The sequence below is a fragment of the Salvia splendens genome, chromosome 8 (assembly GCF_004379255.2).
Source record: "Salvia splendens isolate huo1 chromosome 8, SspV2, whole genome shotgun sequence".
NCBI classification, from domain to species: domain Eukaryota; kingdom Viridiplantae; phylum Streptophyta; class Magnoliopsida; order Lamiales; family Lamiaceae; genus Salvia; species Salvia splendens.
The window spans coordinates 30,225,798-30,243,767 of record NC_056039.1 but is presented as its reverse complement, the minus strand read 5'-3'; the positions used below and the strand labels follow the sequence as shown (position 1 = coordinate 30,243,767).

The following is a 17,970-nucleotide window of genomic DNA, read 5'->3' as shown; positions in this document are numbered from 1 at the left end:
TGATATACCATAAAAATGCACTATACCGTAAAAGTGCGGCAAACCGTAGTAACGATACAATAATGGTATCGAAAATATATCTATACTGAAACATTCGGTAAGATATATGTATGTCATTTTCGCATACCGCAATTTGCGGTATGGTATGATTGGTGGGGTGTACCGTACCGATCCACACCTCCCTAAGGCGTCGTTTGGTAGCTATGTTATGTTTCGACTAGACATGATACAATTAATGATAGTTATCATAGTTTTGATTAGTTAATTTATCTTGATTGAGTGTTTGGTAGCTAAGGATAATTGTGAGTTATCCTATTTAGATGTTTGGTACAATAAGTTATAACTAAATATAAAAATTAGTATTGTCAAAACTATCCTCATTAATTTAACTTAATGATTAAAACTATCCTCATGTTGCCTTGATTTTGGGTGGTTTTGACAATTTGTTGACGATGAAAAATACCCAAGCATACCAATTTTTATTATAAAATGCTAAAAATGGCTTACATAATAAATATGATCATAACTTCAATTTATTAATTTTATTTTTTATTATATAATTTTATTTATATGAAAAATATCTAAGCATACCATTTCTTATTATATAAAAATAATAAAAATGATAAATTAAATAAACATGATCATAACTGTATTTGTTACTTTTATTTTTATTAATGTATATTAAAAATACCTAAGCATACCATAACTTAGCATTTCTCATCGTACATTCATTATATGAATAATTATATAGTCTAGTTCTTGTTTTATTATATTATTGCACATAAGTATTGATTATATTAATTATTATTTGTTATATTGAAATATAATTAAAGTATGTACGTGTATAAAATATAGTGTATGTATATATAAGGCTATATAAAATCGATGGGTAAAATTGTATTTTCCTAAAACTAACTAGTTAAACTAGATATGTAACTTAGGCAAATGAGTAATTACATTGTTGCTTGAAACATAGGCTTTTAAGTGGACTTTGTCTGGGACGGATACAAAACACGGGTCATGCACATAGCTACCAAACACACAACTAAACTCGGATAAGTCATCTTATCTAGCTGTAACATAGCTACCAAATAGTGCCTAAGTGTCGGGAGAAAATCGGGTTTATAGGGTACTTTACGTTTAAAATAACGTAAATGTACCTATTTTGTTATCTCTTCCATATATGGGAAACACGCCATCCACATTGGCGTTTTTATTAGTGAAGACGCCACCCACATTGGCGTTTTACAATTTAGAACAACGTATGTCGTCGTATTTTATGTATGTATAGGTAAGGTAAAAACGCCGACGGGGTTGGCGTTTTAGCTTTTAATTTGGCAATTTAAAAAAATACGGTATTATTGAAACCCGCCAATGTGGAGGGCGTGTTTAATGAAGCAGAAACGCCTATGTTATTGGCGTGTTTCACTTCCCAAAAAGCTTCATCACCACCAAAAACCAAACAACCACACTTTGAATTCTTCTGCACCTCAAAACCACTCCCTCTCTCTCTACTTCTTGAGCTCATAATAGCAGCCGCAACTATATCTTGTTCAGAAATGACAATTGAGAAAACCACTGATACTTTCTTGTCTGAGCTTCTTTCCCACTTGCAGAGAGCCAAGAAATCTTTCTACGCTTTGGTGTCTCTTCTCTCTCTCTGCCTCTTAGCCTACAACAGCGCCTCCGTTTTCTGCGGCAAAGTCCCCTTCCCGCCCAAAACCTCACCGGAGCCCGCTCTCTTCTTGTCGGAAAATGTCGCCGCTAAATCAAGAAGGTTCTTCTCCATCTCCTTCTCCGCAAAGCAGCCGCCTTTCCCACGGGAGCTCAAATCCCATTTGCCCCTTTTGCACAAGAATCCTAATTTTGCTAAAGAAATCACAGAAATCACGTCAAGTATAAACACGCCAATATTATAGGCGTTTCTGCTTCATTTCATTAAACATGCCAACATTATTGGTGTTTTTGCTTCATTAAACACGCCAATATCATAGGCGTTTCTGCTTCATTAAACACGCCCTCCGCATTGGCGTCTTTTACGCCAATGCATCACACGCCCTCCGTATTGGAGGGTTTCAATGATACCGTATTTTTTTAAATTGCCAAATTAAAAGCTAAAACGCCAACCCCGTCGGCGTTTTTTAACTTACCTATACATACATAAAATACGACGACATACGGTTCTAAATTGTAAAACGCCAATGTGCGTGGCGTCTTCACTAATAAAAACGCCAATGTGGGTGGCGTTTTTCCCATATATGGAAGAGATAACAAAATGGGTACATTTACGTTATTTTAAACGTAAAGTACCCTATAAACCCGATTTGCTCTAAGTGTAAGAGCAAAGAGGGGGGAAAAACGCATTTCTAGGCCAGTTGGCCTCAGAAATAACGGAAATGTACCCGTTTTGTTATCTGTTCCATATATGGGAAAAACGCCAACCGCATTGGCGTTTTTATAAGTAAAAACACCAACAACAATGGCGGGTTTTAATTTAAAACGCCAACTACGTTGGCGTGTTTTAATTGCAACGTATTTTAGTCGTATTTTTTATAAATACAGTATTGAGTATAAAACGCCATTCGCATTGGCGTGTATAATATAAAACGCCTTTTTCGTTGGCGTGTTTATTCAAGTAAAAACGCCGGGTAGAATGTCGTTTTGATAAAATACGCCAACGTGGTCGGCGTGTTTCAAAGAAAACGCCACTGCAATTGGCGGCTTTATACAGATCTGATATATCCCCTTCTCCTCCCTCAAATCGCGAAAAACTAAGCCCACACACTCTTATCCAAGGTAGACTGTTCCACGCGAATTCGCCCTCCATCCATCTATCGATGCTATTTTCCCCCAAATTTGTATATTATTTTCGGTTAGTATGCTTATCTTTTACATTATTTGAGTAATTGTTGGATAGTTAGCTAGGGTTTGTAATTGGTTGTGAATTGAGTTGAAATATTGTGCAGAATTATTATTGTGTAGAATTATTATTGTGCTGAATTATTATTGTGTAGAATTATTATTTAGCATATTTGGCTCACTCTACATAATGATGAATGTAAAAATAATACATATTTATTTGTGTTTTACATTATTGTAGATAGTATGACGTGGTGTGTCAATTTATATTGGGGTGGAAAGATAATTCCCGGAGCAGTTATTTCGTATGATCCTCCTTTTGCTAAAGGATTCATTATGTTGGATGAAACAATTTCGTACGATGAGCTTGTGGAAAAAATTTGTGAAAGGATGGGGATAATCATATCTGAAAACAACATTCAAATAATATGGAAACGTACAATATGCTTTGGAGCCGGAGTCACGTTTGTAGGTGTTCTACTATACGAAGTATGCATGCAACTAATGTTTAGTGAGAGTATGGTTATTGGAGGTCTAATTGAATTATATGTTGAGTATTCGGCAATTACTGAACATCATAGTCATCATGTCATAAGTTATGATGTTGGTACGTCTACGAGAGCCCAAAAACCATATTTTGCTGCAACACAAGATTTTGATGTTGGTACGTCTACAAGAGCTCAAGAACCATATTTTGCTGCAACACAAGATTTTGAAGCTGGAGGCGTGCATTTAGGGGAAAGTGACAATTGTGATGCGGTTGAGGACGTAATAGGTCCTGATAAAGCCGACTTTCTTGATCCACAATCACCTTATTATTCTGAAGATTCCGACCAGGTTAGTACAGACTCAGATGATGATCCGTCGGATGATGAACAATTTGTTGCTTCAAGACCATCCATTCCACTTGGAGAAACAACAGTTGGAGAAACATCAGTTGGTGGAAGGGCAGTTGGAGGAAGAGTAGTTCCACAGTTCCGACAGTGTGGAATCAACTATTTTCACACCTTACCAGGTCCATATGATAGTTTTGATCACAAAAACTTTGAACGTGATGATCCCAGTGTGCATTATTGGAGTGAAAAAGATCCTAGCAATGTCGGTTTGCATACTAAATTTAGAACGAAGTTGGAATTGAAGGCAGCTGTGACTCATTGGCATTTGGAAAAAATCCGACAATATACAGTTGCTGAAAGTAAAGGTAAGAGATGGCATGCAGTTTGTAAGTGGCCACAAGGAAATCCGAAGGATACCTCATTACCGAAATGTTTGTGGGAGTGCCGAGCAACACTGAGAAAGCATGATGAACACTGACAAATTAGAGTGTTTAGCACTGCTCATACTCGCATGGGGGATCGTAACTATAATGGGCACGCTAATCTTTCGTCGGGTATGATAGCGTTGAGTGTTCGACATCAGATAGAAAACGATCCTTGCTACAAGGTAAAAGCAATTGTGACGGATATTGAAAATAGATTTCATGTCAAAGTTAGTTACAAGAAAGCATGGTATGCTCGGAGGACAGCGATTGAGCTTGTATACGGTGGATGGGAGTGGTCGTTCAAAGTGTTACCAGTTTATTTGAATGAATTGCAAAGACAAAATCCTGGCACAATTGTGGAATGGTTGCACGATGACATATTAAGCAATGGTATGAACAAGGTATTCAAGTACGTATTCTGGGCTTTTGGACCAGCTGTGGAGGCTTTTCAACTATGCAAACCAGTTTTAACGGTTGATGGGACTCATCTACGTGGACGATGTCGAGGTAAAATTCTTATTGCCGTTGGATTTGATGCTAATAAGAAATGTTTGCCTGTTGCATATGCCATTGTTGATGAGGAAACCAAAGAAAGTTGGAATTGGTTTATGGAACGCATTAGACTTCATGTAGCAAACACATGAAATATGTGTCATATCTGATAGACATGTGGGAATCATAGATGCAATGAATTCTCCCATATGGAAAGAAGAACCCAATGTGGGCCATCACAGATTTTGCTTGGTACATGTTAGAAAGAATGTTTTGCAGAATCACAAAGGTATCATGGTCAAAATACTTGTTTGAAAAATTGGTATTGCTACCAAGAAGCGCAAGTTTAAGATCAGACGTCGTTTACTTCGAAACGTCAACGCCGAGGCTTTGCAGTACCTTTATTTAAAACACGCCAATGGGAGTGGCGTGTTTTAATAGACACGCCAACGGGACTGGCGTTTTTGTTCAGAATGCGTCGTGAAAAATCTGGCCAAAATTTCTTCCAACTTAGACACGCCAATTACATTGGCGTTTTTAATAAAACACGCCATCTTCATTAGCGTGTTACCTAATTCTTAAAACACGCCAACGGGACTGGCGTTTTTGTTCAGAATGCGTCGTGAAAAATCTGGCCATAATTTACCTACACAACATTCATAATCCAAATTCAACAATAACCAACCATAAACCATTTCAATAATTAGATACAATTTAATCCAATATCACAAAATTGAACACCAACATCATATAATTCACCTACACAACATTGCACATTCAAAATCATAATCCAATTCACCTACACAAAATTAACAATTTAAATTAACAATTCGTCCAACCTAACAATTTCAATTTGCCCAATTTCAATTTTGCCTAACCTAAAAATTTCAATTTGTCCAATTTCAATTTGACAAACCTAACAATATAAACAAATTTAACAATTCAAACTAATCAACATACATCAACCAAAACCCACATAAACCAAAACAATTTGCCCAATTTTTTAGCTATAACAACCCTAGGGTTTAGGTTTATAATCAAATTTATACACAAATTCACTTAAACCCAAACAATCCAACATAATAATCAACAATAATGTCATTCAACCAATCCAAAATGCATAATATTTCTATTCAATTCACAACCCATTACAAACCCTAGCTAACTATCCACCACTTACTCTAATAATGTAAAAGGTAAGCATACTAACCGAAGAAAATAGATGAATTTGGGGAAGAATAGTACCGATTGATGAATGTAGGCCGAAATCACCGAGAGGGGGGCGATTTCGCGGAGAGAAGGCGCGCAGCTTGGAGAAATCGCGAAGTGTGTGTATTGTGAGATTTTCGCGATTTGGGGGAGGCACGGCTGGTATATCAGCCTGTGAAAACACGCCACTCAGGTTGGCGTTTTTCGTGACTAGGTAATCACGCCACTCAGGTTGGCGTTTTTTGCAAAAACAAGTAAACACGCCACTCAGGTTGGCGTTTTTTGCTACTAAACACGTCAACCAAGTTGGTATTTTTAAACGTATTTGCAATTGGAGAGAATACGCCCAAAATACGACACACTTATAAAACGCCACGTACGTTGGCGTCTTTACTTATAAACACGCCATTAACATTGGCGTTTTTACTTAAAGACACGCCAATTTCATTGGCGTTTTTCCCATATGTGGAATAGATAACAAAATGGGTACATTTACGTAATCTTTAATGTAAACTGCCCCAGAAACCCGATTTTCTCCAAAGAGGGAATGGAGAGAAGAACTAAGAGACGATTGCACGGTAGCCATAGCCAAGAGGCGATTGCAGTAGATCTAGAAATGGGCGATTGATGATCTCTTGGGCAAAAGCAAAAATGTCACCCTTCATGTCAAACTCAAGAACTTTTTCACACGTACTATCTATATCTCCCTCTAACACACACATATTAGAGATTCGAAGATATATGTCTAACTGTTACCTCTTCATTCCTTTCCATTGCACGCTATTACAGCCATGGAACAAACTGCTCGAAATTTGATGGCGAATATCCGGCAAAGGCTTCACATTGAAGAGATACTAAAGATTGGGCAACACATCTGTACTACGCTGAAGAAGATAGAGCAGTTACCGAAAATTGCAGAAAAAGGATTTAGAAAATGATGGAAGAGTTACAAAACTTGAAGAAGGAGGCGTCACAAGCGTGAAGAAGATAGTAACTACTCCCTCCGTCCCTAAAGAATATGCAATATTTCCTTTTTTCGTCCGTCTCCAAAGAGTATGAACATTCCAATTTTGAAAATATATTCTCTCTAATGAGATCAGACTTATTCTCCACTAACAATACTTAAAAACTTTCTCTATCTCTCTCTTACTTTACCAATAATTCATTAAAACCTGTGCCGAATACAAAGTTCATACTCTTTGAAGACGGAGAGAGTATTATTTTTTTAACCTAATTAACTCTATTAAACAGAAATAGGTCATTTTGATATTTAACTTAATGTATTTAGTAGCCTTTAATATAAACTAGTACTTCATCCGTTCCCTCATAGTTGAAGTGAAACTTTTCGGCACAGAGTTTAAGAAATGAATGTTGAGTGTGTTAAATAAATAGATAAAAAAAATAAGAGAGGGAAAAAAGTAAAAAGTGAATAAAATAAAGAGAGTAAAGTAAGAAAGAGAAAAAATATTACTATATATGGAAATGACTCAGCATGAGGGAACTTCCTGAAATGGAAAACTGACTCAACTATAAAGGAACGAAGGGAGTATAATCTTCATTTTGCTCTATATTAATCTAAGTTTATAAAATGCAAGCAATATCTACACCACAGAAACAAAAAATGAATCGTTTGCAGTATTATAGGTGTACAATAGAGCAAACTTCTGAGAAAAATTATCCAACAACAACAAGCTACCAATCGGCTCTCATAATATATGTCATCCCCTTCACATTCATTCAAAACGAGTGGTAGATCACCGACGATGAAAAGAAAAAAAACATCTACTCAACAATCGTGCTTTCACCTGAACATCTTCCACACAACTACAACGACAATCAAAAGGGAGAAAAAATCCACAGTCACATGCAAAACCTAGAAGCTTCCTTTCGTTGTTATTATGTGCATGCCTATATATATATATATATATATATATATAGGGTCTTGTTAGGTTGAGATTTTTTAGCTTAATTGAGAATTGAGATGCATTTTCAGCCACTCATTTTGAAATGTCAACTACAAGTAGATTATATCAACTAAGGGTATTATCGTCATTTCATTTCAATAGTCAGAATATCAAATGTCAACAACTCGTATTAAAATGTCAACAACTAAAAAAAAATTTATTTTTTTATTTTTTTAAAAAAATTTTAAAAAAATTTTTAAATTTTTTTTTAATTTTTTTAATTTTCACGCGATGTCAACTACGATGTGTAGCCTGCACATCAAATGTCAATAGCCCTGCAAATCAAATGTCAATAGCCTGCACATCAAATGTCAACAGCTTATAGTTGACATTATATGTGTATAGGTGATATGAATCATATATGTAGTTGACATTATATATGTGCAGTTGACATGAATTGTATATGTAGTTGACATTATATGTGTAGTTGACATGAATTGTATATGTAGTTGACAAAAAAAATAAAAATAATAAAATAATAAAAAATTGAAAAAAAAATTTAATTTTTTTTAAAAAAATAAAAAAATATTTATTAAATAAAATGTATGATGAAATTACCATTCTGCCCTTTCACAATTAATTAATGTAAAAATATTTTCCATGTGGTAAATTCTGGACCACTCATTTAATAAAAATGAGTGGCTAATAATGCATCTCAATTCTCAATTAGGCTAAAAAATCTCAATTGATCACAACCCTATATATATATATATATATGAGTGTATTAGGGTCCTCACACCTCTTTAATATAAAAAAACAATACAACTCACTGTTCTTGGATCCTTAGATTGAATGGTTGTAATAAGCTACATTATTAGACTAAAATGCTACGTTATTAGTCAAGCTACATTATTAGACGGATAAAAGTTTCTGGCTGTCGGTCGCAATGAGTATAATTAATTAATTATCAATAACTATTATACAGATCATAGAAATAATCCAACATTTTCCCTTTCAAAAGTAAAAGTACTATTAATTTGGTTAGGTGAAGCAATTTAGCCAATTTATAAGGGTGGGTGTCATTCTTAGCCAATTTTTAGTGCTATTAGAAAAATTCACTTGGACAGAGTTGGATTATATTTGAAGTAATACACAAATTTCCAATCTCATCCACTAAAGTTGTAAGAGTTTTAGCACAAAAGATAAAGTTGATTGCCACTTAATTATTTTTGGAAAAGACAGAGCAAATCAAGTATTCAAGTTGGTGGTTGAACTAGACGGCGTTGGCCAAATTGACGGCGCTGCCGGTGCGAGGGATGGTGGGAATTCTAGTGTATGGATCCACTTTGAATATTACTCTGCCATCATCCTCTTTCATAAACCCTCTCACCTTATTCAGAGGGTGATCAAAACTCATCAGACCTCTCCTATTTATGAATATGCACCCTGCAATTAATAGCTAACACACACATTAACATAACATTGCTCTCTAAATAAAGAAAAAAACCAACACTTCTAGTTTCAAACTCACCGGGAGGAAAGGGTGTGTAGTGTTTGTCACAAGCCGCGGATATGACATTTGGATCGTCGCTGCACACCAGAGAGCCGTCTCCGGCTGTTCCCCAGTATAGTTGGACGCCGCCATCACGATCCTAGACAGCAAATTTAAATAGACAGTTACATGTTATGTTAGGAATAAAATTTCAGTGGTCCAGACTTTTCTGCAATTATGATCGGTTGGACAATATGTCCGGACTACTAAAATTTTACTCGAGAGATAGGATGAGGGTGAAGATGGAAGCACCCTTGCTAGAAAAAGGGTTGGGGCTTTGGAGTCGAAGAGTATGAAAGCAAATTTTCCTTGGAGGTCCTTGACGACTTGGTCGGGAGGGTAGGGTGCACGATCACGTAGAACTTTGTAGGCCTCGACTATGATCATGGCTTCCGTGGCCTGCCTTGACAGCCCGTAGTGTCGTCTCATCTCACAAGTGTTGTGCAATGCCCCCGAGAATATGCAGAAGATATCATCTATCACTACAACAGACCTGATCGAGTAGCCAAATAAAAAAAAAAGAAACAAATATCTCACGTCAATGTAAAGAAAGAAGTGTAAGTAGTATATAAGTGTGATGGAGTGTGTTACCTTGGAATTGCTGGATTTTCACCTTGATGGGACAAAGCGAGGAAGTTGCCGCTGGAGAGGTGGTAAAAGGTGCCGTCGGATCTCCATGACCGGAAGACTTCTATGATTTCTTCCGATCTGTTCCCCCCACCAACTGGAAGGCTCAGCTCTTTGGCTGGCTTGGAAACTGATTTCTCAAAAACTGCCAACATTCTAAGACAGACAAACACTGAATCAAGATCAAGATGATGTGTAAAAATCATGGATTAAATATGCCCGGTCAATGGATTTTGACCAAATAATAAATGTGACGAGACATTTAATTTTGTGAAATTAAATGACATAGCGTCGTTCTACATTTTACGTAGGTAAATGTAGTATATTCACTTTCTCAAATCCGATTTCCGGTGAGTGAGAAATAGTGGATTAAAGTTGGGCATAATTAGCTTTTAATTAAAGCTTAGAGTTGGAGCTTAGGGAATAATTAACTAAGTGTTAATTATCCCACATTGGAGGATTAACACATCTTTAATGTGTATAAATTAAGTGACTTTATGTTACTTAATAATTATAGTGGACCAAGATGGGTGAAAGAGCCCACACGCGCGCACACGCGCGCGCCGCCGCCCGCCCGAGCCCGTGCTCGCGGGCCCGGGCCCGAGCCCGATCCCGATCTTGGACTTGGACTTGGACTTGGACTTGGATCTTGGCAATTGGTCTTTGGGCTTGGTGCTTGGCCCAAACTATTCTTTTTGGACCAATCCAAGTGGCTTGACACGTCGTCAAGCGAGGCACAGTCACGGGTGCCACGTGAGAAATCCACACGCTCCACACACGGATGGCACACTCCTGCCACACGTCTGTAACCGACGTCGGTTACGAATTGCCATGATGACAGCCATCATGGCTGTTGACCCCCTGCAGTGGACTGAGCCTATAAATAGGCCAGCCATTCCATGCATCACTACACAATTCAAAAAGCATTCTGCATCATAAGCTCTCTCCCTCTCCCTGCATAGTTTTTCTGTCGAAGCTCTGCCCTCTCCTCCATCCAGTTCGCCGGAGCTCTGCTGATTGCGGTGCTGCATCAATAGAGACGTAGCCGTTTTACCTTTGGGGACGACACGCCAAACCGAAGAGCACTACCGGGGCGTATCTCGTCTTGCGGGAAGAGGCCTCCTCGACTCGGCTAATCACACTGGTTTAGTAGTTCCGATTATACGTTGTAATTTCTTTAGTTCAGTTTCTCCTTTTCTTTCTTTTGGGTTGTATTACGCCCGGTTTTGTTATCTTGTAATCCCAGAAACCAACAATCGCAAGACGAGATAACTTGCCTTTGAAGGAATTTGAACTTCTAAACTGAACTAAAACTTCCGAAACATTAACACCTTTTGCTGGAGATGTCGACGGAATCCAACACTGCTGCTGCCAACTCCACCGCCGCCATTCCCTCCACCATGGCGACCACTGGATCGGTCAACACTTCATCGATTCCCTCGATGATGCCAACTCCCGGCTTCCCAGCCGCTTCATCCTCTGTCCCTTGGGTTTGGGACAACCCCTTCGGGGCGTCCACTGGTTCCACCTTTGGTGGTTCGGTTGGTTCCACTTTTAGTGGTTCCTTCGGATCCTTTAATGGATCGAGTGTTGGTGCCTTCGGGCTCAATACTGGTGTTGGATCTTCCGGGATCAACACGAATGTGGGGGGCACTATGCCCAACACGAATGTGGGGGGCACTATGCCCAACACGAACATGAATGGTGGGGGCTCTATGCCCAACCATGTTGTTGGCTCCTTCGGGGGCAACGGAATTGGTTCCTTCCAAGGACCAAGCGCGGCACCTTTGGCACCAAGAATGATGCCACCTGCCGAGAAGCCACCAAAGTTTGGAGGATCTGACTTCAAGCGGTGGTACCAGAAGATGTTGTTCTACTTGACAACATTGGGCGTCGCCAACTTCCTCACGGAGAACGAGCCGCCCGCACCAAGCGACCAAGAGACTAGGCTCGAAGTCATGGCAGATTATGAAGCTTGGAGGAAAGGAGATTACCTTTGTAAAAATTTCATTCTAAGTGCTTTAGATGATAGTTTGTACAATGTATACTCCAATGTAACCACATCTAAACAAATGTGGGAAAACCTAGAAAAGAAGTATAGCATAGATAATGCTGCTGGGACGGAACAAGTTGTAGCATCCAAGTTTATGGACTACAAAATGGTCGACTCTCGACCCGTCATGGAGCAAGTCCAAGAGCTCCAAATGATCATCCACTCATTAGTGGCTGAAGGGATGACCTTGCCCGATAAATTCCTAAGGTGCACGATCATTGACAAGCTCCCTCCAAGTTGGAAGGACTTCAAGAGTTATCTCAAGCACAAGCGAAAGCAGATGACCCTTGAAGACTTGATCGTGAAGTTGCGCATTGAAGCCGACGTGCGCAAAAGTGATCAAAAGGCTAAGGGCTTCACCCCAAATGAAGCCAAAGCCAACCTATTGGAGCGGGCCGGTCCCTCCAACAAACGCCCTCGCCCAAACCGTCCAAACGACAAAGGGAAGGGAAAGCAGCCTTCAAAGAAGTTTGAAGGCGACTGCTACAAATGTGGCAAACCGGGCCACTTTGCCAAAGACTGCCGCAGCAAGAAGAAGAAGCCGGCAGCCCACGTCGTTGAGAAGGAGTTCAAGGACTGGGATGAGAACGACCTCATTGCAGTAGTCACTGAAGAGGTTAACCTTGTTGATAACAAGGGAGGCTGGTACATCGACACCGGCGCTACTGCTCATGTTTGCTCCGACAGGAGCAAGTTTGCCTCCTACACTGCTGTTGAAGGGAGGAAGATCAACATGGGGAATCAAGCATCGTCCGAAGTCCTCGGCGTTGGCAACGTGATTCTCATGATGACGTCTGGCCTAACTATCACTTTGAAGGATGTGCTGCATGTCCCGGACATCCGCAAGAACCTAGTGTCAGGATCAATACTAGTTAATAAAGGGTTTAAACTTGTATTTGAGTCCGATAGGTTTGTCTTGTATAAGTTTGGAAAATCCATCGGAAAAGGTTATGTAACCGATGGGCTTTTCAAGCTTAGTGTAGCAACTCGAAGTGTTGCGAAGCCATTGGCCAATAAGAATAAAGCATCTACTTCCTCTTATTTGATTGAGTCTTCAAATTTGTGGCATTGTAGATTGGGACATGTAAATTCAAAAGCCATTAAAAGATTAGTAAATTTAGATTTACTAAAGGCTAATGAATTGGATATCCAAGATAAATGTGAAATTTGTCTTGAAGCAAAAATGACTAAGTTGCCGTTTCACTCGGTTGAACGAAGCACAAAACCCCTTGAATTAATTCACACGGATGTATGTGATTTAAAGATGTTGCAAACTAGAGGTGGTAAAAAGTACTTTATCACTTTCATAGATGATTGCACAAGATATTGCTACATTTATCTTTTAAGAAGCAAAGATGAAGCAATAGAGGCGTTCAAAAATTATAAGAACGAAGTTGAGAATCAACTTGGTTGTAAAATCAAAATGATTCGAAGCGATAGAGGAGGCGAATATGTAGCCCCGTTTGAGGAGTTATGCAACGCAAGTGGTATAATTCATCAAACAACTGCTCCATATTCACCACAATCTAATGGTGTTGCAGAACGCAAGAATCGAACTCTAAAAGAGATGATGAATGCACTGCTACTCAGTTCAGGATTACCACATAACATGTGGGGGGAAGCTGTTTTGACAGCAAACTATATCTTGAATAAAATCCCTCTCAAAGGAAAAGATGTTACTCCATATGAGTTGTGGAAGGGAAGGAAGCCATCCTACAAATACCTCAAAGTGTGGGGGTGTTTGGCAAAGGTGATGGTTCCTCCGCCCAAAGAAGTTACAATCGGACCTAAGACGGTTGATTGCATCTTCATTGGATATGCACTTAACAGTAGTGCATATCGATTTGTTGTTCACAAGTCTGAAATATCGACTATCACAGTAGGAACAACAATTGAGTCGAGGAATGCTGTATTTCTCGAAAATACCTTTCCTTGCAAAGATAAGGAAAAAGTATCAACCAATTCTGAGACAAGAATTGAAGAAGCCACTAGTTCTAAACAAGTGGAAGAAGAAGCCACTAGTTCTAAATCAACAGATGCGGAACCTGAATCGCGCAAGCGTGCAAGGCCCGATCCAAAAGATACAGTACTAAGACGTGGTAATAGAGTCAGAACACCAAAAACTTTTGGTCCTGACTACATTGCTTTCATGTTGGATGAAGAACCAACATCGATAAAAGTAGCCTTTGCTGGCCCAGACGGGCTGCATTGGAGAGAAGCTGTTCAAAGCGAAATTGATTCAATTTTGCTAAACCACACATGGGTGTTGGTTGATTTGCCCGAAGGTGCTAAACCTTTAGGATGCAAATGGGTTCTTAAAAGAAAGTTTAAGGCCGATGGAACAGTTGATAAGTATAAAGCCCGATTAGTAGTAAAGGGTTAAACAAAAAGAAGGACATGACTTCTTCGATACCTATTCACCTGTAACAAGGATTACATCTATACGAGTGCTTCTCGCTATTGCTGCATTGCACAATCTTGAGATTCATCAAATGGATGTAAAGACCGCGTTTCTAAATGGTGAACTAGAAGATGAAATCTATATGGAACAACCCGAAGGGTTTGTAGTACCTGGACAAGAGAAAAAGGTATGCAAGCTCGTGAAATCCCTATATGGATTGAAACAAGCGCCATTGCAATGGCACTTGAAGTTTGATAATGTGATGTTATCAAATGGGTTTAAAATCAACGAGTGCGATAAATGTGTCTACATCAAGAGCACTAATAACGGTCATGTTATAGTGTGTCTCTACGTTGATGATATGTTAATCTTAGGTAGCAACACTCAAGTAATTAACGATACAAAGGCCATGTTAAAGAGAAACTTTGACATGAAAGACATGGGTCTAGCCGATGTAATTCTTGGAATGAAGATTCTAAGAACGAATGATGGAATCATCTTAACACAATCACATTATGTTGAGAAGATATTGAATAAATTCAAAGCCTATGATGGCGCGCCGGTTAAGACTCCAATTGAACTCGACGTTCACTTGAGCAAAAACAAAGGCGAGCCCGTTACACAAGAAGAGTATGCACGGGTCATCGGGTGCATTATGTACTTGACTAATTGCACTCGACCTGACATTGCTTGTGCCGTGAACAAGTTAAGTCGTTACACGAGCAATCCAAGCAAAGAGCATTGGAGAGCTCTTGTGAGGGTTTTGAGATATTTAAAACACACTCAAAATCTTGGGCTACACTTCTCGAGATACCCCCCGGTACTTGAAGGGTACTGTGATGCCAATTGGATATCCGATAATAGAGACTCACTTTCAACAAGTGGATATGTCTTTACTATTGGGGGTGGTGCTGTATCGTGGAAATCCACAAAACAGACCTGTATAGCCCGATCAACAATGGAATCGGAGTTCATTGCCTTGGATAAGGCTGGTGAGGAAGCCGAGTGGCTTAAGAACTTCCTTGAAGACATTCCATGTTGGTCTAAGCCAGTGCCACCAGTGCTGATTCACTGCGATAGCCAAGCGGCTATTGGAAGGGCAAACAATGGTTTCTATAACGGTAAGTCTCGACATATACGTCGACGACATAACACCGTGAGACATTTGATCACAACAGGGGTGATTACAATTGACTATGTGAAGTCAATAGATAATCTAGCGGATCCGCTAACCAAAGGGTTAAACCGTGATCAAATGAATAAGTTGCTAGAGGGAATGGGTTTGAAATCCACAAACTAAAGAATTGTCATAGTGGTAACCCAACCATGATGACTGGAGATCCCAAGAACTTGGTTCAAAGGGACAACTAAGCTATGAGAGTTCATGGAAAAACACTCAAACTATATCTATTCCCTAGAGAGCAATAGAGTGTTGGAGAACTTGCCTCGTGGTAAAGGCTAAGTCTATGACTTTTAATGGTTCTTAAGGATCTCAAAGAGATGGAATTCTCAAAGAGACCAAGTATGGCAAGGTACTTGACTAAGAATCACCTATGTAAGTGCGAAGTGTGGTCGCTTCATAAAAAACGCACTTATGAATCCAAAGTGGTGTCCAAGACCGCAATGGACACAAAACGTGAGAACGGATGAGGTTGAGGTGTTTAAGCGTTAACACCATTGTCTCGGTGCACGCCGTGGGGGATTAGTTCAAAGCATCGCGCTACTAAGCCGCCTGTGTATCCGATGGTGTCGACTATGGAGGGTTCAAAGTCAACAACTACCTATCCTTATGCTTATATACCTCGCGAGGGTTGAGCTTGTGTCTGCATGCATATGCATTCGGCTATTTCCACTCATGTGGGGGATTGTAAAAATCATGGATTAAATATGCCCGGTCAATGGATTTTGACCAAATAATAAATGTGACGAGACATTTAATTTTGTGAAATTAAATGACATAGCGTCGTTCTACATTTTACGTAGGTAAATGTAGTATATTCACTTTCTCAAATCCGATTTCCGGTGAGTGAGAAATAGTGGATTAAAGTTGGGCATAATTAGCTTTTAATTAAAGCTTAGAGTTGGAGCTTAGGGAATAATTAACTAAGTGTTAATTATCCCACATTGGAGGATTAACACATCTTTAATGTGTATAAATTAAGTGACTTTATGTTACTTAATAATTATAGTGGACCAAGATGGGTGAAAGAGCCCACACGCGCGCACACGCGCGCGCCGCCGCCGCCGCCCGCCCGCCCGAGCCCGAGCCCGTGCACGTGCTCGTGCTCGTGGTCGCGGGCCGCGGGCCGCGGGCCCGGGCCCGGGCCCGATCCCGATCCCGATCTCGATCTCGATCTCGATCTTGGACTTGGACTTGGATCTTGGCAATTGGTCTTTGGGCTTGGTGCTTGGCCCAAACTATTCTTTTTGGACCACCGCCGAGTCAGCAATCCAAGTGGCTTGACACGTCGTCAAGCGAGGCACAGTCACGGGTGCCACGTGAGAAATCCACACGCTCCACACACGGATGGCACACTCCTGCCACACGTCTGTAACCGACGTCGGTTACGAATTGCCATGATGACAGCCATCATGGCTGTTGACCCCCTGCAGTGGACTGAGCCTATAAATAGGCCAGCCATTTCATGCATCACTACACAATTCAAAAAGCATTCTGCATCATAAGCTCTCTCCCTCTCCCTGCATAGTTTTTCTGTCGAAGCTCTGCCCTCTCCTCCATCCAGTTCGCCGGAGCTCTGCTGATTGCGGTGCTGCATCAATAGAGACGTAGCCGTTTTACCTTTGGGGACGACACGCCAAACCGAAGAGCACTACCGGGGCGTATCTCGTCTTGAGGGAAGAGGCCTCCTCGACTCGGCTAATCACACTGGTTTAGTAGTTCCGATTATACGTTGTAATTTCTTTAGTTCAGTTTCTCCTTTTCTTTCTTTTGGGTTGTATTACGCCCGGTTTTGTTATCTTGTAATCCCAGAAACCAACAGTTAACACTTAACGGCTTTGTCCAAATAGATAGAGGGATGCAGTGAAGCAGCACCCGGCAGTCTCTGCTCATCTGTATAAGCTATACGTGTGATAAGATGAGGAAAAACGGGTGCAATAAATCAGGAAGAGCAAAACGAGTGTAGCTTATCCAGTATTATGAGAATCTGCAACTGCATATGCTTACGCTCTTCAAGGAATATGGACTCTTTTGCGTCACTACCGCCTGCAAAATTATACTACTAATAATTCAAATCATGACGCCCATCCACAATCCATACAATAAAACTAGTATATCCTACTCACGTATCATCAGATTAATTTTTCAATCCTTACCACAATCATCTAAAATCACAGACCAAAATATAAAACGTAGACATGAGTATTCGTGTTTTAGTGTGTAAAACTAACGTGATAACCACTACACCACAGAATCAGTTGATACCGTTAGGTTTTATTTCTTTGATATGCATGGAACCTTTGGTTTTCCAGATAAGATTAATACACATTCAAGTCTATAGTTTCTTGCAACAAAAAATTGAAAATACTTTCAGCCTTTATACATGGGTAGCAATCTTACTAAAACATGCATATAATTGTTGAACAGTTGCG

General features: G+C 39.7%; 1 protein-coding gene across 1 annotated transcript; it reads right to left on the bottom strand.

Moving 5' to 3' along the window:
* Window positions 1-8,998: 8,998 nt before the first annotated feature.
* Window positions 8,999-10,059, bottom strand: LOC121746055 (stem-specific protein TSJT1-like). The gene is made up of 4 exons (XM_042139985.1): window positions 9,869-10,059; window positions 9,530-9,770; window positions 9,257-9,377; window positions 8,999-9,171 (listed from the first exon to the last, which is right to left on the bottom strand). Exons 1-4 carry the CDS (start codon window positions 10,057-10,059, stop codon window positions 8,999-9,001), a joined length of 726 nt encoding a protein of 241 aa, XP_041995919.1.
* Between the last annotated feature and the right edge of the window lie 7,911 nt (window positions 10,060-17,970).